Source organism: Aspergillus versicolor, assembly GCF_001890125.1.
Source record: "Aspergillus versicolor CBS 583.65 unplaced genomic scaffold ASPVEscaffold_8, whole genome shotgun sequence".
NCBI lineage: Eukaryota > Fungi > Ascomycota > Eurotiomycetes > Eurotiales > Aspergillaceae > Aspergillus > Aspergillus versicolor.
This window is the reverse complement of record NW_024467531.1, coordinates 365,821-387,523: the sequence shown is the minus strand read 5'-3', so window position 1 is coordinate 387,523 and position 21,703 is coordinate 365,821. Positions and strand designations below refer to the sequence as shown.

The following is a 21,703-nucleotide window of genomic DNA, read 5'->3' as shown; positions in this document are numbered from 1 at the left end:
CAACGGTTGTCGCCTTTCACCGGGAGGGACTAAGAGGTCTATTAAATCCACCTTGGCGGTTCATGTACTGTCGGTATTCTGTCTTCTTCTCCTTGCGCACGCCATAGGCATTGTTTCCGGGCACCTTTGTGTTCTTTGTGCTTCTGAATTTGGAGAACCCCATGCTTCGTCGGATGAGTTCTTCGATGTCATCCTCCCCATCGTCCAAATCCATATTCACATCTTCCTTTCCTCGATCCGTTCGGGGTTTACCGTCTGACGTGCCATTCGCTCGATCACGGTAGTCCCTTCGCTCATTTCTTCGGTCCCCGCGTGAGCCCCGGCCTATTGGCGTCCTGTCCCGAGTGCCGTTTCGAATAGGTGATCGAGAACGGTCGCGGTATCTGTCACCCTTAGAAGGATAGCCTTCCCACAGTAGTCAGAATCGTATTTTTCTGGAACAAACACTCTTGAGTACGCACCTCGTCTGTCCGTGTACCGGTCACGGCTAACACTTCTGTCACGAACCCGTGGTTCCCGCCCGTCGCTGGCTCTATCTCTTCTGTCACGGTCGCGGTCGCGGCGATCCCAAGACCTGCTTCTCTCTCTTCGTTTGTCCCGTCTATCTCTGGATCGAGAGCGATATCTCTTGTCTTCACGGGGCCCACCGCGTCGCCCGTCGTCAGACGGCGGGTCGCGTCGAGAATTCCTATCAAAGTCTGAGTCCACCCCAGGAGAGCGTGCCCCCCGATCTTCCATATCCCACATTGCTGAACTATCGATGCGGCGAGGTCGTTTCGTGGGTGGCTCTGCCATTATGGGGTGCTGGAAATTTGGGGGTGACAAATTTGGCGTCGGAGAATTTCGTCCGCAAGGCGGAGTTGGCGATAATGGCTTTGCAATTCCGCCGGTTAATAGAGCCAAGTCTGTTATAAGCCTCAAAAACGGTATTAAGTCAAGGAAAGGACAGCGCTAGTAATGATTGTGATTGTTGCTCAGTTGCTCGGGGAAGATTGAAGCTTCGTGCAAGATATTACGGTGGGCGATTTGCACCAATCGTGCCACTTATTTCACCCCAGCGGCAGCCGCAGCCCAATTTGCCCCTTCATTTATGCCTTGTGCTCTTTGCTCCCCACATACCCTATTATACATCCTACATTATTTTTCATCTTTGTCTTTTAGCCAATAACCATGCAGTACATTATGCAAGCTGTTCACGGTATTTTTAGGTTGCCGCTATTCCTACGGCTCAGGATTTTGCTCCTCGTGACATCGATGCGCAAAACAAACTTAGGGTACTTGGCCGCTGAACAAAGAAGCGTGTGCCCACTGGTTATTAGGTTCTTAATACACAAAGAACTACCACTTTAGGCAATGCAAAATATGTCCACAGGGCTCGGTTTATTTAAACAGTTGCAGATATAATGCGTACTAGTCCCCAGGTCTCTCTTCATTTTCCTCAACACCTTTCTGCTCTGCTAGTTTTCCCACAATAACAATAACAACCGTCAACATGAGTACCCCACCTGGCCAGAGTGAGGCCAGTGGCTCCGAATTTAGTGGCTTGAGTGACAGCACTACGCTTTTTCTTTGTCGATTCACGCCTTATCTACCCTTTCAGGGATATACATTGCATGATCTAATCAGCGCACTGCAGAAGATAGAATCCGCCCACGAACAGGGCATTAGCTGCACGTTGGATGCTAATGAAACTCATGCCGTGGAAGATTGCCTCCTTTTAGTACGACCGGACTTGGATCCTGAGCCTTGACTACGCCAAAGGTCCCAGAGCAGTGAATGAAAGAGAAAAAAACGTCAAAGGGAGGATAGATACCACTCCTCAACGCTGGGAATTTTACTTTGAGGAACCTACTATATTTGGTACAACATTTTTGGATGCCACCGCCACTATGAAGATATGTATTCTTATTGCTTTCTTGCCAGCACAGAGACAAGGGAATAACTAAGCGTCCGTCTACATTACCTCTTCTCCTCGTTGGCAACATCCATATAAGCAACCATTCTAGGGAACTCCAAGAAGTGACAGGTATCTCAGAAGCACAGTCCGACTCGCTTTTGGTCATATGTGTCATTGTTTGGATCGAAATATCGAATCGGAGGGCTCTTGCTGTTGTGACCACATGCATCCAAACTTGAATACGTGCGCCCCACTGTACGCTAGAGTATTTTGTAACATAGTTACCATTAGCCCATAACCTACTATATTGAGGCTAGTCGCACAGATATATCCCTATAAGCCTGTATGATGTAGTGTAACTTTTCGTTCCCCTATGCCTCTGCTTAACGCGACCAACACAAGTTGATTGTAAGTGAGATAGCCATAATAGATACGCATTTAAGGGCAGCTCAGGCTATAATTGCGCCATTCTTCCAAGCATTTCAGTGAGTTGCCGGTCTCTTTATTCCTCGATAAGCTTTTCTAACGTCATCTGATCTTACTGGGTGGAGGGCTCACTGTTTGGTGCTGACCAGACTGTCAAAACTCACGATGTGATAGATCATCTACAATAGAGGAACTTAAATATCCAATGGATCTATAGATATCTCTGATAGCATTTTATTCTTCTAAATCCCGTTACTATCTAATTAAATGTATATTATCGAGTTGCCCTGCGCAAGATCCAATTGAGGAAGGAGTACACGGCCCGTGCCGCTGAGCCTCCGTCTAGTCTATATACGGTAAAGATCACCAGTGAAATCTTTTGCGCCGAAGAACCCCTCATGCCGACCTCAATGAGAACCCCGCAATCACCGTTGAGGTTTGACAAAACCTTTCACCCTGAAGGATATTTTCCTTGCCTGACCTAAAAATGGCCCCGTCCAACCTGTCTCATCGTCAGACTCATAACTTGCTTTTGATTTCAAAACTGTTAAGTCTCAGAGATACCGCGTCACCACTCACACTTTTACTGGATTCACTGGAGCAACCAGCCACACCCTTGATCAAAGAATATATTCGACGCGCGCGAGTAAGGGATCCTTATACTACCAGATAATGGTACTTCAGATAAACGTGAGAGAAGATTCCGCTAATTAAGCCCAGCTCTCGAAAGTCCATGTCACTCTCATTGCCTTTGAATCCTTAAAACCGTTCGATGGTGTCGATGCATTCGTATCCGCCCGACGAAAAACACCGGCAGAGATAATTAGGGAAGCTAGTGCTGCTTATAAGCCTGACTCAGCCAATGCCCCCAATCGCAGTATGCATCTCGCATTTGTCTTTTACCGCGAGCCTGCCGGTGCTGATTGACAAGTAGGGAGATTGATTCTTATCGATTCCATCAATCCGCTGCTCCATTCAACAAGGTTGGATAGGACGCTTCACCTATCGACATTCCTCAGTACATTCATAGTTCCCGCCGGTCCGTCAGCGTCGAAGCCCGATACGTCCCTTGTCGTTACATTCCATCAAGATGTCCCCGGTCGTCCAAACCAATCACCCTACACGCCATCTCCCTTATCCATATTAACCTATCTTGCAACGACCGTGATAAAACTTCATTCCTTTTCGCATATCCTCGCTCAAAAAGCGGCCCGCGACCGCAGTTTAGTACCGCCGGTGTTCGGGCTGGAAGAAGAACAAGATGGAGTCTTGCTTGGAAGACTAGATAAGCCGATCGGAAAGGATACCGCTGAGGGAGTTGTCTTGGAAATGGAGTACCGGCGTAAGAGTGGACGTGGAGTCCTAGAGTGGTACTTGTTGCCTCCTGCATCAAGGTATCCGTCTTCCCAGGTTAAAGAGATTGTGACGCTGCTTGATGACCATCCGTTGTATCGTCCACCTGAGGATATTAACGCTGGAGAAGGGGAGGAGGAGCCTGAGTCAACATTTGAGTTACGGCTTACGGAGAGACAAAGAAGAGAGCGAGAGGGTGTTGTGCTGCCATATTTTGATGCCCAGCAGGGTAATGGTCCTGGCGAAGGTGGACGCATCTTGTATGATATGGGCGAGGAAGATGATTTCGATGAAGAAGAGGATGAGATCTGATCTAGACTATTCGTTCCCATGTCATCTCGCGGACCCCGATGCAAGTATACTACGGTATCACAGGTGCAACTACAAACATTCGGGATGATCGCCTCTTCCATCTTGATCAAAAGTCTAAGCCCACCAGTTCTCTTACTCACATATATGCCAACCGTGAAGGTACTGGTGGAGTCCTGCAACCACCGAATACATTATCTACGCATAAAAATTACAGACAGATAGTTATGTGACATGACTGGCTTGTGAGACTAGAAGAAGCGCCACCAAATAAGGAAAAGAAATATGATGCCAACACCTGCGAATGGACCATACTGCATGGAGTCAGAGTAGCCTTTCTAATACTGAACATGGCAAACTCACCTGTTTTACCAGCAGCTCCCAGTTGATGCGCACTGCCGCCTTCCTGTACTTTTTGCTATCTTCGCGCAGGCGGCCTGATAGTTCACCCATACGCTCCAAGCTATCTCCACGGTATAGCAAATCCTCGATATTCTTTGTCATCACTTTCGTTACATCTCGAAGCTCGTCGTTTAACCGGTCGAGGTTGGCCGAAGCGCGGCTATCCTGGTACACCTTCTTGCTGCGCTGGATGAACGTATCGAACTCGACAAATGCATATGGTCGTAGGCTCGGAGACTTGTATTGTGAAGCGGGGTACGTGTTCGTAAATTCGGTTGCGATATCAGAGAGATAAGTGAAGGCAAGTTTGCGGGGGTATGAGCGATCACATATGCAAAGAAAGCACACGTCATCTTGGATCAGATAACTATTGCTTGGGTTAGCCTGACTTCTCTTGTTTATCCGGTAATAGGGTGAACATACTGTAGATTATATTGGCCTGATTCAATGCTCGCCTGGGGGGCCGAATTGGGACTCATTCGGCGGAAGATCATCTTAGCTTGCGATTTGATTTCAGAAAGCTCCGTTTCAGCCTATGAATTGCGCACGTTAGTTGTGAGAGCAATAGAAACACAATGAATATGCACCTGACTTACCTGCTCATCGTCCACTGACGCTGCCAGCATCAGGCCTGCTATACATTAACATCTCTATCCACTTCCACTAACACTACATCCTCCATGGTTGCGCCTTACCGTCAAGCCTAGCAATCTGGGTTGATTTGACCATTCTGCCAGTAGCTCTCCGTGACTCTCTGTTTTATTTTCCCCAAGTAACGAAGCTGTTGGTCGTTAGACGCCACTGGTGATCTGCTGCTTTGTTGTCCTCATCTACCTGAGCGCTGGCTGCGGAACAATGGCCCGCGGACGTAAGGCGGTCGAGGGCGGCAGTATGAGGAAACAACCATCCAGGTCTGTGTCCATTATCTACACTTCCCCTGCTTCTTAGCCAACTCGGCTTGGCGGTTTATAGGATATCATTCTTTCGTTTTTGATTGTTGTTGACAAATATGTCTCAGGTCTTGCCGCCTACCCATCTCCGCTGATACAGCTACACCGAGTAATGTAGCCAAGGCGAGCCCTCCAATGGACTCGACGAAACCCAAGCCGAAGCGCACTCCGCGGAGGGCTGCAAAGGATCGATTTGAAGAGGAGAAGCTGATGACTAGTGACAAGTCTCAGCTCATTGACATAGACCTTGTAGTAAGCTGCAATTCTGCTGTGCACAGGAACGATTTAAGAACAGAATGCTAATGCCTGTTATTCCACAATATAGAAATTGCTCGCGCTTCCTGAAGCCTGGACCTGTCTCGACGAAGATGAGAAGAAAGAAATTTTGAGTCTACTTCCTAGTGACACGCATCCGAATCCAACCCCCCCGCCAGATGACCCCGACGCAAAGATCCCCCCTCTACCAAATGACTTTTTGCGCTACTCCAACAATTGGCGTGATGGCATCCGCCACTTTCAGTTAGACCTTCAAAGTGGACGCTATGATCCTCAATGGATCCAAGAGGCTGAACAGGCCGTCCGGGATCGGGCTGCAGGCAAGTTCGACAAATTTAAAGAACAGGAGTTTGAGGAGTTCTGGGGCCAAAAGCAGAAAATGGATAGATACATAGCTGCTGGGGAGAGCTCCCGGGTCAAAATAGGTACGCTCATTGAGCATGGGGTTATTCGGAAGGGTGACATTTGGAAATGGTCACGCAGCTTCGGCCGCCGCCCAAAGGTTCTGGTCGAGAAGGAGGCCAAGGTACGTTGAGTCACATATGATACTTGAGGCCATAAACATCTAATTCTATTTTCTTAGATTATTGACATCAATGGCACCCTGTTGACGTTCGTTGTTCCTGCGGGTCAGCGTGTGTTTCTAAAAAGCACAGAAACAGGCCCGTCAGCCCCAGTGTCGTCATCATTCGATGGTGCTGCCACGATGGGCACAGAGGCTGGACCTTCTAGGAAGCGCAGTGCTGAGCCTGCAGACGACGTCGCCGCCACAAAACGACAGCGGGGACGCCCGGGCAAACAGGAGACTACTACCGTCGAGGAGAAAGCCTGTAACATTTCAGTGGAAATCATTAATGCTGTCCCCAAACCCGAAATCACCTCGTCCTTGTCTGATGTGAATGACAACCCCGGATCATCAGCAGAAGTTCAGAACGGCGAGTCTCAATCTGTTCAACAAGCGCCGGAGGACATAGAACCTGTTGATGTTGAACCACCACAATATGCACCTGAAACAAAAGGGGAAATGCCTGTGGACGTGGAACCCTCACAGTCAACCTCCGAATCGAATGGGGAGTACGACGAGGTGGTCATTCCCGACGTACAAGGTCCTAGTGCACTTACACACAAAATACTGGAAATTGACGGTCGTGTTACGAATGCCACCAATGGGAATGCGTGGAAAGAACTCCGCTGTTACAGAGATAACCAAGACATGGGCACTTTGTGGGAAGTCAGGCAGGCTTGGTTTGCGAAAAAGAAGTAGCCTGCCTTTCGTGTGAAGAGGCAACGTTGTTCCAGTTTCTTTTCTAGGCGACAATGATATCGACACTTAATACCCTTCTAGCTAGAGAATTATAACTCGATTTCCGTCCGGGACGGATTTTTCGCTACCATCATAGCTAAAATCATGAAAAATGCATACTTTAAGATCTTTTTATCAGGTCCATTGATTAGTCTTCGAATTACACTCCGAAGGTGTTAGTGTTAGATCCCGGATATGAAAAATATCAGAATGCATCATTAGATTGCCCAAACACCATATTATCCTCTCTAGCTGCTCGACTTTGTTCAGTATCAGCGGCATAATCGACCGCAAAGCTACATTGGATGAAATCCTCTAGTTCCTCACTGACGGTCTTCAACTTCTCTTTAACACTTGCAACGCCCTCCTGACCAACGATATGTCGCGATGGGGGGTTTTCATGTCCCCCAATCGCGATGATGGCGTAAACCGTCTCGGAAACTAATACTTCCATGTGCGCTGAGCTGAGTGGGGGATATGTAGATGTGAGGTCCGGGCCTGAGAAAGGGCCCTCTTCAATGGAGCTGGTCTGATCCGGATTATGTGAGCCGTTGGCGTCCTGTGTGTTCGGTAAACGGGGGACGAGTCGGTTGAGTATTCCACGGAATAGTGGCGCGGGGTTTATTCCAGGCGAGTAGGCAGGGACGATCGGGGGTACGGTGGTGACCAAGTTCGTAAGAATGGGGATTTCGATACTGCATTGCAGGATTGTGAGTTTGACGTTGTATGGAGCGATTTCGTACGCGAGACTCTGGGGAGAGCAATAACGGTTAGTAAAGGTAAGCAGAGAAAAGGATTTGACTACGGTTCTTACATCGCAGAATCCCTCGAGAGCCCAACCTGCAGCGCAGTACATCCCAAGGCCGGGTGTGCCGATATGAGCGGCTGTTTATAGTCAGAATGTCCATTCTGATTATTTAAATCGGAGGTGATGTGTCCTTACTGATTCCAGAGACGATCATAACATGGCCCGACTTCTGCCGTCTCATGTGAAGCAGTGATGCCTTGATGATATTGAGCGGACCGAAATAATTGATCTCGAATTGGTCGCGGACGAGGTTTAAGGTCTGTTGAGAGGCCGCAAGCTCCTCAACGGTTCCAATGAGTGCTTATAAACGGTCAAAAAACGGCATGCTAGAGAGAATAAGGGCTTGCGACAAAGAATACATACCTTGACTGGTGCAACAGAGCAAAATGTCCATCCTACCGAAGGTCGCAACTGCTTCGGCAACCACTGCTTGACACTCCCCAACTATCCTGTACAGGAAGTATCAGCCTAGTTCACCCAAAAGGTGATAGTCGCCATGTAGTATTCTATGCGCACCTTATATCCAATTGGACGGCCTTGAAGCGGTCTGGCCAGCCCTCATCGCGATGCGTCTCAACTTCGGCCAGGAAGGCTTCAAACATATCCCGGCGGCATTCATCGCGATCTAGATTCGAATACGACAGGCCGACAAGAGCGCAGTCCCCATGCGCAAGGATCTGGCGCGCAACCGAAATCCCAACGGGCGAGTCCCCCGCGGTGATCACCCATACTCGGGACTCATTATGGGGAGGGAACTGCGGGCGGGAGTAATCGGGGGAGGTATTGTTCTCTGTCATGAGGTCGAGGTCACATTCAAGAGGCCAGTATGTCCATCGCGCAAGGGGACACACTTAATATTGCGAGCAGCGACAGCTCTATTGCCTGCAAAAGTGAAGGAGGAGCTCAAATGCTGATGTGGGGTTGGGGACAAACTGCCGGGCTTCTGGACCGCCGCTCGCCGGGGCTAGTCAAGGCGAGTCCGAGTCGCGTCCGCCATCCATTATCGCGCAATCCGTGGCCTTTTCTTTCCCTTCTTTTTTCCCGTTAACCCCGCCATCTTCCAAGAATCAGGTTCACAATGCCTGAACAGCGGGAACAGAGGAATGAGGGGGAGTCAGGCGTACGTATGACCCTGTTTACCGAGGGAGGCCTATCATTTTGACTTCATCCCTAGTCCCTCATCAGATCTCTCATCCAGGGCGCCACCATCTTCTTTGTCACCCAGTTCTTCATCGGCCAATTCTTCGGAAACAAGCAGAATGCTAGTTCTGGTGGCAATCCAGGGGGTGTAACCACGTTTGGGGACCGCGCCGCTCCTGGTGAGATCGAGAGTTACAGCTCCATTCCGGACACGATTTCCCCTATCTGGCCTACGGACAGCGCGTTGGATATCAGCATCTACATTTCTCCGTCTATTCTCGTTCCATCGTTCAAATCTCTGCCATCGAGTTCGCTCGTATTGGAAGAGAAGAAATTTGGTCTTGGAAATTACAGTGATGTTAGGGAAGTAGAGGCTACCATTCAGGTTCCAAAGGAGGTCCAGAACAACGGAACTCTGTGGGCGCACTTCCTTGTGGGATTGAGTGGACATCAGTTGGACCCTACCGCTAAGGACTACAGCACGGACACAGCTGTCCACTTCTTCCGCCCTCTCAACCAATATCTCCCCAAGAAGAAGGCTAAGAAGCTCAAGAATCTCCTCGCGAGCGCCGATGAGACTGAGGAGGAGGAAGACGATGGAACCCCCGACGTTTCGATTGCCTCGTTTTACCACTCGAACTTTACACTATCGGTTATCCCCGATTCCTCTGATATGAAGTACCGCCAGATCCATCCTGCTATTCGTCGTCAGACCCAACTGGAGACGACTGGTGCGAGGGATGTTTCCGGTCAAAACGGCTGGTACTATCCGATTGTTTTCCTGAATACATTTTGGCAGTTGAGGACTCACATGATGGAGCTCAACTCGACGGTTGAGACGGTTCCCATCCGGTTCACACTCAATAACCTTCAGAACTGGAAATTTGCAATGATGGCGAGTCTCGATGACAACGCGAAGCAGACAGCTCGACAAGCCGCCTTTGGAGGCTCTACCCCTGGTGGCGGTGATGGCAGCGAGTTTGAGATGGTGAAGGAAGTTCTTCTCGATACCAACATCTGGTTGCTGGGTACTACCGGTGTGGTTACTATCTTCCACATGATTTTCGAAACTCTCGCATTCAAGAATGACATCGTAAGTCCATATATTGCGCTATGAAAAACGGTTTCTTTTCTATGGCTAACGATTTCCCCCCCAAAGTCTCACTGGCGTAAGAAGAAAGATAATGTTGGAACCTCCGTTCGAACTATCTTAGCCAATGTGTTCATGCAGACTGTCATCTTCCTCTACCTCATGGACAACAGCGAGAATACCTCTTGGATGATTCTCGCCAGCCAAGGCTTTGGGATTGTCTTGGAAGCCTGGAAGGTCACTAAGACCGTCAATGTTCGCTTGCGCCCGCCTCCGACCGGGTCCTTCTTCTCATTCCTGCCCTATGTGATTGTGTTCGAAGACAAGCACAAGCTCACAGAAACAGAGAAGAAAACGCAAGAGTATGATGAGATTGCGTTCCGCTATCTTTACATCATTGGCGTGCCTCTCCTTGGAGCGTACGCCGCATATAGCTTGATGTATAACACCCACAAGTCATGGTACTCGTACATCATCGAAACTCTTGTCGGCAGTGTTTATGCCTATGGATTCCTGATGATGGTTCCTAGTCTATACATCAACTACAGACTCAAGGTTCGTGCCTCTCTATAACTCAGCTGGAAAATATTGACAGAATTACTCTAGTCCGTCGCGCATATGCCTGGAAAGGCTATGACTTATAAGTTCCTTAACACTTTCATCGATGATCTCTTTGCATTCACCGTTAAGATGCCATGGCTCCACAGACTTGCGACCTTGAGAGACGATGTGATTTTCTTCATCTGGCTCTACCAGAGCTACAAGTACAGAGTTGACTACACACGTGTCAATGAGTTCGGGCAGGGAGGTGAGAGTGATGATGAAGAGGAGGAATCAAAGCCCGAAGAGGCCGAGACAGTCGAGGAGGAAAAGAAAGAAGCTCCTCAGGCATCTGGAAAGCAAACTTCCAAATCATCTGCCCGCCGGAGGAAGTGATGATCCCCGCCTCACCGGATCATCGACCTTCTCTACTCTATTCTGAGTCTTTGTCCTGGCAAGATCACTGTTTGTGGCTTTGGCTTTTATAATAAAGACATATTAGTTAGGCATATTTTGGCCATTCGTATCGAACGCAATACGGTGTACATACAGTACAGGCAATAGATGAACGCAAACCCAGTCAACGGGTGGTTGAGACTATTACACCATATTAGTACCACCATTCAGTATAATAAATTGAACTTCCCTTACCTATACCTGCTAGATTTATTTTCAACATTGATGCTCAATCGGAACCCGCATTGTACGCGGTGACCGCCAGATTTGGTTAAGGCCAAGATTTCGTTACCCGTTAATTCCCCAAATAGTCGATCAAGAACGGGAGACCAACGATCAACACTAACAAACTACGCGACAGTAACAGCTAAGCAGGTATCTACCAGTAAATTAACAATTATATTTGATTTAAACTGACAAATACTTTAGTTAATATTGTGTTCAGGCGCATTCTGCAGAACACTGTGTGCGAGTTGAGGATAACGCGACGCATTCCTCGCCCGCGCTGTATACGCCGTGTTTTGAAGCAGCTTGGATTTATACAAGAGCGCCACCAAAAACAGGGACAGTTTCATTGGTACCGAAATTAGCTTGCCTGGCCTGGAGATTTTGAATAATGTCTTCTGACGTGGAAAGAGGTATGTTCCGATTTGTGCTTAGGGCGAGAAACTATTCTAATGTCGCCTAGATGAAGTCAGACCGATCGATTTGTTGGATGCAATTGAGCACCTAGAAACAGGTACGTTGAGGCTACTACCTTACGCCAAATTTCTATGTCTAAACCTACATTGTAGTCGCTTCTGTGCCGCCAAGGCAGCGTTATACAGATGCCGGACAGCTAGGGAAGCAAATAGCGGGATTCGCATATGAGAGCGGAGTTCCCCAAGCTGCTCTTGAGCGTCTGTTGAAAATTCTCACGCGGAGTAATCATCTTGACCAAGGAACAATCACAACTTTGATAAAAAATCTATATCCATCTGAGCGGATAGCGTCCAAGTTGGTAACGCAGGTAGTGTGTTGTCTTGGTCCAACGAAGAATAAGCCAAGCCCAGCGACACAGGCTCTATTGCTGCGATGGTTAATTCTTGTCTATGATTTTATTGATGATCGATCTCACCTGTCGAAACTCTACGCGGTACTCTTTAACCACCTTGACATGATCAGCTTGCGCAAGCCCCTGTGTCACATCCTCTCTTTCATTACTAGGAGAAAGCATGTCAAGCCATTCAGAATCCAAATGCTCATGGAGCTGGTTGGCACTTCCGGTGGTGATGACAAGGAACTCGTCTCCCTTTTGCGCGTCTTCAAGAACTATTACCCCGATGTTATTGTGGGAGATCCTGGTAGGAAAGGCTTGTTCTTCAAGCATCCAGATCCTGAATGGACAACTCACGTACGACAAGTTCAAGAATTAAATTTGGAGCGGACTCAAGGGGTCGGGTCTACCAGTTTTCAGGTGGTTCACCGCGGACTTGTCAAGAGAAGCAAGGTGGAGACTATTGTTCCTGATGTACAGACTTCTCGAGTTGCGCGTAACCGGACTTCGTTAGAGGAGCTAAGAAACGTCGACCACTTTATCGAAAGACTTGACAAGATTGAGCTCCCCAACCAGATTATCTCCACCATTGCAGATGGTCTAGCGCAAAAGTACCTCTTCTTGGTACATCCTGAAGTTGCAGATGATCGTTTAAACGATTGGCTGCAAGCTTTTCTGAGTGATCATTTCGAGTATGCTCAAGACTTCGATGATGAAGGTGTGGAATCCCTAGGCTATGTGTTGACCCTAGCCGTCAATTACGCACGATACGCGAAGGTAAGAATGCCCATGCAAAATTATTCGATAGCAGAGCTAATAGCATCTAGATGATCCCCGACGCCTTCCTTTCCTTCTTGAAGTCATATATTCCAATCTGGAATGGCCTTGACAACAGACAGCCGATGTTCGAGTTGCTGGAGTACCTTCCGATTGAGAACTACGACGCTTTGCGAAATGACATTTTTGCTCCCTTGGAAGCCGCTATTTTGGAAGACACTGCCTCGTCTAAAGCGATTCTGCTTGAACTTTACTCGGCTCTAGTCCGTCAATGGGGTGTCAAAGTGAGGACAGAACCGTTTAGCATGGAAAGGTCGGAACCTTTAAGCCGTCTAATCTCACATGCCGAGCTCCTGGCGTCCTCCATCTTGGAAAGCCCACCAGAACAGCCTTCAACGGCCGAAAATTACAAACAGAGTACACTATCCGTTCTAGAGTTCTACTTCACATTAGCCGACCTATTTTCATATGCCCACTCGAATGGGAGAATCCGAATCACGGTCCCTCTTGCTCCCACGATCTACAGCCTCGTCTTCACTCCTGTGAGCTCCGTCATCTCAAATATGAACTCTGTGCTTTCTGGTTACAAGGCAGCTTTCGAAGAGTCCATGAACTCAGAAATCTTGCAGGCCCAAACCTCGGGCAACCCGCTCTATCCGCAACAGCTCGTAGGCCAGTTCAACGGATACATAATGGACATCTGCAACCTGGTATGGCGGAACCGGGCTCTCAACTCAGAGGATCCAAATGCGGTGGGCTGCTTGATACCGCCAGCAACAATTACCGCCATTACACAGTACATCCGCGAAATAAATGAGAAATCTCGGAGAAAGAACCGCGAAGCTGCCTTCTCTTATACGACGGCATCAGCATTTTCCTTGAGCCACCATGCTGCCCTGAGCAATTTCTCCGCTGCCTGCTTCGCTGATCTTGAGAGAGAAAATGGTATTGGAGAGGATAAACCGAAGTTGCATAAGCCTGTGACGCAGAAGGCTTTGGGTGCCCTGGAGAAGGAAGGTGGCTTTCAGACGACTTGGCAGGATTATAGGGTACGGATGCTTGACTGGATGGATGCTACAGGAGGTAATGGGATTGCGAATTTGATGCGCACGACGATGAAAGCACTTCGAAAGGAGTAGGTAACTACCTAAGCTATTATGTGAACAGAAATACATTACAGCATATCTTGGAATATTCATGTAGTCACTCTATTCTATAATTTTTAGGTGTCTTAAAGACTTAATATACAACTGGGTGCGGGTATACTATACAAGGAACAATGCAAACCAATACTTGCGCTCATCAGAAGGCTTGAGTTGTGTTCAGATATATGTCACGGACGCTGGCTTCTTCACGGAGATACGCCAATATCTCCTCAATCTCTTGCACTTGCGCCTCGTCTTTCAAATCCACCAATGTATCCTGGTTTGGAGACCAGACAATTTCAAGCTCTTCAATCGTTAGTCCAGCTAAGTTTGAAAGCGTTTCGCCAACGATCTTAGTCTCAGATGGCTCGGTGAATATCACAATGCGTCCTTCCTCATCAGATATGATATCTGTAGCGCCCGCCTCAATGGCTTGGTCAAGGCAATCGTCCGCACTGAAACCATTCTTCTTCTCAAACACTATCCGTCCTTTCTTCTCAAATAAATATGCAGTTGGGGTAGCAGAGCCACCGGCTTCCTTGACAGCGTGCCGTACATCCTGTAATATGCGTAACTTGTTCTCCGTTTGACACTCGATGACAGCCGCGACGGAATGCGGTAGAATGGCCTCAATGGTAACTTGCTCCAGCGCTTCACCCGTTACACTCACTCCTTGGCCCCGAGCAATTGCTGCTTCGATTATTACTTTTGGAATTCCGGCCCTTTTTGCGTTCGACAAGGCGAGGGTAAGACGAGGATTGAATTTCGGATCTGGTCCCCACACTTCAAGGTGTTAGTCTAGATAGCAGCACAAGCGGAGGTTCTTAGTATCACTCACTCTGGATAGCGGAACTGATTTCCTTTGCGACCGTTTGTCGCTCCTTGCTTTTCACCTTGTCATTCTTCGCCTTGTCATGCTTGATTTGCGACCACCGGTTGTGTCCCGCGGACAAAGACGGGGAGCTCGTAAAACTGCGACGAAGGTCCCATCCGGTCTGCCTAGCGCGAACGCGCTGCTGCACCAGTCTCTTGCTCACTATTGATGCCATTGAAGATACCAGACGTCTCTATCTCCCCTTTCTGCAAACAATCAGGCAATCTACAGGTCGGGGACCGGAGGCTATAGACATGCAGAGCCGGCCCGACAGTTTCTCCGCGGCCGCTCCCCCATACTGTTGTGTGGACACGACTAAGGAGGTACACTTAAGCTTCATTCATAGTTCATTGTCTTGGTAATAGCTTATTCTATTTCTTTAGGGCAATTTTATATGGGAGCCGCCTTCACTGGCCCAGCATAAATCCAATGTCTTCAACGGAGGTCGCCAGTCCATCTTCCGACAACCATTCTACGAACGATGCGGCCCCTCGTGCGGAGCTCGATATCACAAAGCTGCATGCGCTACCCTCTGAACAGCAGGACCTGTACCTCCTAACCTTCACCTCCGACTTGGTGCAGCACATCTCCGACCTCGATAAAGCCCAGATATGCGCCGAACAGAAATTCCTGAAGCAGGAATTACTCAAGGTCCTTACGCTCTCGTCGCCGGTGATCACACGAGTTATCCGCAACAATCTCGGGCGTTGTTTTGGCGCGATATTCACAAAGGGCGACCGCGGTATACTTTTTGAGACGGTCACGGAATTATTAGGCGTGTTGAATGCTGGGAAGAATGAAGCAGATCTCCGGACGAAGTTCGCCGCGGCTCATTGTTTGGGTGACGTCTTCACTACTGCGGGGGAGAGTGTTTTTGCCCAGGCTGGCGCCGTTGTTACGAGTCTGCTGAAATTACTGAAGCCGTCTAGTAATCACACTGGCTGCCGAGGGTCTGTGTTTGCTGTGTTGCGCAAAGTGGTTGGTGGCACCGGAGTTCCTGTGGATGAGGGGACGGCGCGAGATATCTGGAAACAGGCACGCAATGCCGCTGCCGGCGACAAGTCGACATTCGTGCAGGTCCATGCATGTCGCTGCCTTGAACAATTGCTACATACAACTCCGTATTTCGACAACGCCAACGATTTCGAGACGCTAAAGACTGTTGTATGGAAGGTTATCGATAGTCAGTTGGCGCCTGTCCGACATGCCGCTGCAGCCTGCCTCGCACGGGCTCTGACGAAATTACACGCCAAGGACTCTCGAGTCATGCCGGCTCCGAAACCGAAGAAATCGAAGAGGCAGTCGAAGAAGCCTGGCCCTAGGCCCGGAGAGGACGAGGATGAAGCCGAGGTCTCCGAGTCGTCGGCACCCAAAAAGTCAGAGGCCCGGCTGTTCTTCTTACTTCCTGATCTTCTCCGCCAGCTATCATCACAGTACCTTCGAAGCACAACATCTAACCGAGCACGGGCCGGGATTGCCGTTTGTTACAAGTACGTTCTGCGCATCTTGGGTGACAAGCTTGTTGAAGAACGCTATGACCAGATCGCGAATCATTTACTATTCGACCTTCTCAATCACCCCATAGTGACTTACAATCGGTTCCGACTACTCATGACGAGAAAGGTTGTTGGGAGCATCCTTGAGGAAACCGTTGGTCGCGACTCACTTCGCGAGAACAGTCGACTCACGGCAGCCAAATGGCTAATAAACGACATACTCAAGGACTATCCACAGGTCATGCAGGAGCGCCGTGAGCCTAGCAAGTATACGCTGACGAGTGCACTCAGTGCTTTGTCTTCGCTAATCTCGTCACTTGGTTCCGCTTTTGCTTCTCTCGCTGAGAGTTGCCGTGATGCGTTGCTACAAGTTCTTGCTCACCCCAGCTACACTGTCCAGGTCCACACGGCGCACTGTCTACGTACCTTTGTCCTTGCCTGCCCAACCCAGCTATTATCATGCGTCACGATCTGCTTAAATAGCCTTAATAGAGAAGTAGGGCAGCTGTCTACCCCACGACAATCACCTCGGCGCTGTGTTGGATATGCCAATGGCATGTCCGCGATGCTAAGTACATCCCGGCTGCAACCACTCTACGGATCTGTTGAAGTCTACTCTCGCGTCTTTACCCAAGCCACAGATCTTTTAAAAATAAGCAGTAACTCGGAGCTGCGAGCTGCCAGCACTCAGATTCAAGTGGCTTGGATATTGATAGGGGGGCTGATGCCTCTCGGCCCTAGCTTTGTCAAAATCCACCTCTCTCAGCTCATGTTACTCTGGAAAAATGCCCTCCCCAAACATCTGAGCCAGGAAAATTCTGCCAAGAAGGGGTATTTGGAGATGAGTTTCCTAGCGCATGTTAGGGAATGTGCCCTTGGGGCGTTGCTTGCCTTCATGGAGTTCAATGGCAAGGTGATAACCGCCGATGGAGCTCGGAGGATTGCTACCATGCTACAAAATACAGTCGAATTTATCGATGAAATCCCTCGGCAAAAGGGTGTAATGGATATATCGCAACGTCTTCACCCTTCCTTGCAATTGCATGATATTGAAACCATGGTCCGGCGGCGTGTCCTACAATGTTTTGCGAAACTTCTTCATGCCCATCCACTCAGCCACGCAGATGTGATTTCACAGTCGAGTCTTCTAAGCCTGGCGATTTCGTCGTTTGCTGATCCCGACGCTACCCAGGCTAACCCCCTGGAAAGTTCAATCGCAGCGTCAACCACGCAATTCGAGAACCTATGGGACCTATGTGATAACTTCGGATTTGGCATAACGGGCCTGGCAAGAGAATATGTTCGTTCGACTCTCTCAGGGAAACATGAGGGCGAGAGTGGCCCAGCTTGGTCTGCGGTCGAATCTACAGATCAGGTTGTTGACGATGCCGTAAGTAAACACATCCTCATTTCGTTATGCGGTTTTAACAATTACAGTTGATATTCCCCATCTGCCAAGCTAGTGAGCATGACTCGGTCCTGCTTTACTCTACAAGGCAAGGAGACCGCCTCGCAGCCGACCCACAGTCAACCGGAGTAGTCAATGCTGCGATTGAGTTGTTCTCTGTAGCCATCGCGCTGCATGCTCCAAAGGTCCAGGAAAGTAGTGTCGAGCAAATTGCGACGTACCTTTCTTCGACAGGCTTGCAACGTAATCCTGGACGCAAAGCAGCTATGGTCGTCAACATATCCGTGGCCTTACTTCATGCTCTAAAGACTGCTGTGAGAGAAAGTGGTCCGGCAGCAGGAAAGCTCAGTCCCACGACTGAGAAAGTGCTGCAGGAGCTTATTCAGGTAGGAAATATTCTGTTTATACCTCAAAAAGCCTGGTGAACTTGAACCTAATCAATCTAGAAATTCGTCATTGATCCCGATCCGATCGTTCGCACAGTTGGTGTCGAAGCGCTTGGACGACTGTGTGAAACTTCAGGCAATGCCTTCACCAATACGCAGATTAACTGGGTGGTTGACACAATTGTTGCAAATAGAGAACCTAATGCTCGCGCTGGCTGTGCGGCTGCCTTAGGATGCATCCATTCTCAGATCGGTGGCATGGCAGCTGGTCTACATCTGAAGACCATTGTTGGTGTGCTCATGTCACTTTGTAATGACTCTCACCCTGTTGTTCATTTCTGGGCTCTTGGTGGCTTGGAAAAGGTGGCCAACTCGGCGGGCTTAACTTTCTCTCCCTTCGTCTCTAGTACTCTAGGGATGCTGGCTCAGCTCTATAACGCCGATAGCCACAATGTCGAAGCCGAGACCCTTGCCACATCTAATATTGAAATGTCGTACTTAACGCCTGTGGTGATCAGTCGCTGTATTGATTCTTTGATCAACGTCTTGGGCCCCGATTTACAGGATATCGCCAAAACGCGGAACCTAATCCTCACTCTTCTGCGCCAATTTCAGCTGGAGGAGAACCCAGCATTGGTCACAGAAAGCTCCCGATGTCTTGATCACCTGTCGCTATATGCGCCAGGATACGTCGACTTTTCCGGATACGTGAAACGTCTACAGAGTGAACTGTCCGCGCAGGACCCTTTGATGAGAGACGTGGCTATTCAAGCCTTGACGAACCTAATGAAACGAGACGCAACCGCCGTCATCAACGCTGCTTCCCCTGCTTTGCAAGAGGAGATATGGCTCGCATTTGACGATAATCCTAATAACACTATTCTGAAAAGCATGATCCAGGATTGGCTACAGCAGACTGCTCTATCTGAGACTGAGATTTGGGTTCAGCGCTGCCATGACACTCTCACAAAGACGCGCTTGAAAGTGGAAGATCTTCCACCCATGTCCGGCATAAAACCCACAGCCACTGACCTACCAGACGATGAAGTTGCGGGCTTTGCATCTGCAATCGCAGGTGCTGGTCAGGAAGAGAGTACGGGTACTGTTGCCGGTCAGGAACTGTTGAAATGGCAAACTCGAAACTTCGTTATGAGCTGTCTGAGTGAGTTGTTGCAGTTGGTCCAAGAGGCTATTTTGCCAGATCAAACAATTCCCGCAGAGTTGGCTCTCCAGCAAAAGGTCGGAGACATTGTCAGGATGGCATTCTCAGCTTCAACCGCAAACGTGGTTGAGCTGCGCGTTTGGGGTCTGAAGATACTGGACCAAGTCTTAAAGGTAATACTGCGTCCGTCTTCTTCGTTTCCGCTAATTAATATTGTTCTAGATGTTTGGCAAAACTCCCGATCCAGATTTTGCGGAAGCATCTTTACTTGAGCAGTATCAGGCTCAGATCGGATCGGCTCTTACACCAGCTTTCGCTGCCGATTCTTCTCCTGAGCTTGCCTCGGAAGCTATCAATGTGTCCGCCACCTTTATTGCTACCGGTATCGTAACGAATGTGGAGCGTATGGGAAGAATCTTGAAGCTGTTAGTGCTGGGCCTGGAAAACTTTTCAGCAAAGCCCGATACAACGGAGATTGGAGATCTCAAGGGCCTCAACTCAAACGCAAAGGTCATGGTTAAGATGGCGCTATATGCGGCCTGGGCACGGCTTCAAATTGCGAGCATCGAACACGAGTATCTTAACGATGTTGTTCAGCCTTACCTCCTGAGACTCACTCCGCTGTGGCTCTCCTCCCTTCGAGAGTATGCCCAACTCCGGTTTGAGCCAGATATTTCGGGCAGCCTTGGTACTGGACCGGAGAGTGGTGACTTGGATGAGGTTTACGCTGCCCTCAATCGGGAGACGCTTCTCAAAGTAAGGTTTTCCCTTTGCTATCTTTTCTCATCGGAACTAACAGGATTTGCAGTTTTACCAAGAAACCTGGTTGAGTCTCGTCGACGCTATTGCTGGCCTTGTAGAGAGGGATATAGATTTCGTCTTCGATGCTCTAGATGGAAAGGCACAGATTGAAGAACCCGAGAAGCCGGAGGATGACCACGATGGTCCCACTAATGGAAAGCCAAAAGGGAAAGGCCACGATATAAACTACCGTGACGAGCCTGTGGCATTCTTCTTCGTGTTGTTTGGTCTAGCTTTCGAAGCTCTCGTTGACCAGTCCACCTCAGCATCACAGAGAATGGAAATCCTCCAGGCTCTTAAAAGAATCTTGAGGCCCATAATATCGGGTAACGCTATATACCAGGATGCTATTTTCTCCGAGACAATGGACAGTCTTGATCGTCTAGCGCTAACTGAGGGAACTGCCATCCAGAATGTGATTGTTGAGATAGCGCGGAACCTCGCTTTAGACCATCCTTCCGCGAAGGCTGGCGAGGATCGCAGTGACCATCTGTCGGATGACATTGAGCAACTTTTTGAGCTAACAAGGAGCATCATCCTAGTCCTCGCGGGCCTTCTACCCAACCTTCGGGAGTCAACAACCATCGCACGATTCAACGTGGGATCTGATGATGCGCTGGCGCTTATTCGCCTCTCACTGTCTTCGTTGGTCAATGTCGCCTCGATCTTCCCGTCGATTATCCGGAATGACCTCAACGCATGCATTCTTCACATATTCAGCACCATTCTTGCGACAGGCCTCTGCCAACAAGAAGTCGTTCCTCAAGCCCTCCCGACATTCAAACACTTCATCCAAAGCATCAGCCATCAGAAAGAAGGCTCAGACAGCCCGGAGAATCAGAGCGTCGTCTCCCACCAACTCCGCGGATGCCTCGTCCGCTTCCTAACAACCCTCACAATTGCGCAACGCCGGGAGTCAGAATCTTCATTGCCCTGCGCCAAAAACACGCTATTAATGATTACCATCCTCCTAACTACTGGCGGACACCTTATTCCACGCCACGACCCAATCCTTCCGCAAATTCTCAATGAACTCCTCGACTGCCTCCAAGATGTTGGCCTTGCTAGCGTTGCAGCGGGCTGTATCCGTTCTATCCTCGTTTCACCTACACCCAAATCTCCAACAGATCAGGTAATCGCCAGATACCTGATGCCACGCCTCATATCTTTCCTCGTGGGCACCCCCTCCGAATCCGGTGACGTTGCGAATGATCCAGAGAATTCAAGAACTATCATCGCACGCACATTGGTGGCTTTTGCGACAAGTGCAAATATCCTCGCTGCCGAGGAGATGCCAACAACCATATCCCTGGTCATGTCATGCCTCCTTGCACGGGCGAAACGCGAAGGCCAATCCGTCCACAAGGAGACCGCCGGGTACCTCTTGGAACTGGCGAAGTCTAACCAGCTTGTTTTCAGGGCATTAGTAGCGACGATGAACCCTGAGCATAAAGGGTTATTGGAGGAGGTGCTTCGTAGTGCAGATGTTGGCTCCGGATCTGCGGCGAACAGGGAAGGGCAAGATAGTGCGCAGGCAGGGGCTCAGCAAAGCATGCCGAGTATTGCGCTGAGATTGGATTTCTGAGGTAGTTGTGTAGCGATTAGTTCTTGATGTGTCAATGCATTCCATTATAGTTTCGTTTTCATACCATGATTATATATATATAT

At 49.1% G+C, this 21,703-nt stretch overlaps 9 protein-coding genes across 9 annotated transcripts; 5 read left to right on the top strand and 4 right to left on the bottom strand.

The window, feature by feature from the left end:
• Positions 1–16: 16 nt before the first annotated feature.
• Positions 17–795, bottom strand: ASPVEDRAFT_86107 (uncharacterized protein; the record flags this gene model as incomplete). The annotated part of the gene is made up of 2 exons (XM_040817786.1): positions 17–405; positions 462–795. The coding sequence occupies 2 exons, from the start codon at positions 793–795 to the stop codon at positions 17–19; spliced, it is 723 nt and encodes a 240-aa protein (XP_040670486.1).
• A 2,015-nt stretch (positions 796–2,810) lies between these two features.
• On the top strand, positions 2,811–3,988 carry ASPVEDRAFT_31168 (Elongator subunit IKI1; the record flags this gene model as incomplete). The annotated part of the gene is made up of 3 exons (XM_040810432.1): positions 2,811–2,969; positions 3,044–3,200; positions 3,258–3,988. The coding sequence occupies 3 exons, from the start codon at positions 2,811–2,813 to the stop codon at positions 3,986–3,988; spliced, it is 1,047 nt and encodes a 348-aa protein (XP_040670485.1).
• Positions 3,989–4,236: 248 nt separating this feature from the next.
• On the bottom strand, positions 4,237–5,116 carry ASPVEDRAFT_54841 (SNAP receptor SEC22; the record flags this gene model as incomplete). The annotated part of the gene is made up of 5 exons (XM_040814982.1): positions 4,237–4,299; positions 4,349–4,754; positions 4,811–4,920; positions 4,984–5,018; positions 5,083–5,116. The coding sequence occupies 5 exons, from the start codon at positions 5,114–5,116 to the stop codon at positions 4,237–4,239; spliced, it is 648 nt and encodes a 215-aa protein (XP_040670484.1).
• Positions 5,117–5,325: 209 nt separating this feature from the next.
• On the top strand, positions 5,326–7,051 carry ASPVEDRAFT_44254 (uncharacterized protein). The gene is made up of 3 exons (XM_040813014.1): positions 5,326–5,589; positions 5,663–6,139; positions 6,197–7,051. Exons 1-3 carry the CDS (start codon positions 5,473–5,475, stop codon positions 6,875–6,877), a joined length of 1,275 nt encoding a protein of 424 aa, XP_040670483.1. The 5' UTR covers positions 5,326–5,472; the 3' UTR covers positions 6,878–7,051.
• Positions 7,052–7,121: 70 nt separating this feature from the next.
• On the bottom strand, positions 7,122–8,521 carry ASPVEDRAFT_86103 (short chain dehydrogenase/reductase family protein; the record flags this gene model as incomplete). Its single annotated transcript, XM_040817784.1, has 5 exons — positions 7,122–7,667; positions 7,731–7,801; positions 7,860–8,024; positions 8,088–8,173; positions 8,241–8,521. The coding sequence occupies 5 exons, from the start codon at positions 8,519–8,521 to the stop codon at positions 7,122–7,124; spliced, it is 1,149 nt and encodes a 382-aa protein (XP_040670482.1).
• Positions 8,522–8,728: 207 nt separating this feature from the next.
• On the top strand, positions 8,729–11,156 carry ASPVEDRAFT_44253 (CLPTM1 family protein). The gene is made up of 4 exons (XM_040813012.1): positions 8,729–8,844; positions 8,899–9,957; positions 10,024–10,509; positions 10,561–11,156. The coding sequence occupies exons 1-4, from the start codon at positions 8,803–8,805 to the stop codon at positions 10,888–10,890; spliced, it is 1,917 nt and encodes a 638-aa protein (XP_040670481.1). The 5' UTR covers positions 8,729–8,802; the 3' UTR covers positions 10,891–11,156.
• A 410-nt stretch (positions 11,157–11,566) lies between these two features.
• On the top strand, positions 11,567–13,902 carry ASPVEDRAFT_54837 (Mis6 domain protein; the record flags this gene model as incomplete). The annotated part of the gene is made up of 4 exons (XM_040814981.1): positions 11,567–11,588; positions 11,639–11,689; positions 11,745–12,763; positions 12,814–13,902. The coding sequence occupies 4 exons, from the start codon at positions 11,567–11,569 to the stop codon at positions 13,900–13,902; spliced, it is 2,181 nt and encodes a 726-aa protein (XP_040670480.1).
• A 49-nt stretch (positions 13,903–13,951) lies between these two features.
• ASPVEDRAFT_64054 (post-initiation translation factor DPC29) lies at positions 13,952–14,984 on the bottom strand. The gene is made up of 2 exons (XM_040815709.1): positions 14,747–14,984; positions 13,952–14,691 (listed from the first exon to the last, which is right to left on the bottom strand). Exons 1-2 carry the CDS (start codon positions 14,955–14,957, stop codon positions 14,066–14,068), a joined length of 837 nt encoding a protein of 278 aa, XP_040670479.1. The 5' UTR covers positions 14,958–14,984; the 3' UTR covers positions 13,952–14,065.
• A 227-nt stretch (positions 14,985–15,211) lies between these two features.
• ASPVEDRAFT_137409 (AP-1 complex accessory protein LAA1) lies at positions 15,212–21,620 on the top strand (the record flags this gene model as incomplete). Its single annotated transcript, XM_040807388.1, has 5 exons — positions 15,212–17,668; positions 17,716–18,072; positions 18,133–19,407; positions 19,457–19,990; positions 20,043–21,620. The coding sequence occupies 5 exons, from the start codon at positions 15,212–15,214 to the stop codon at positions 21,618–21,620; spliced, it is 6,201 nt and encodes a 2,066-aa protein (XP_040670478.1).
• Positions 21,621–21,703: the final 83 nt, after the last annotated feature.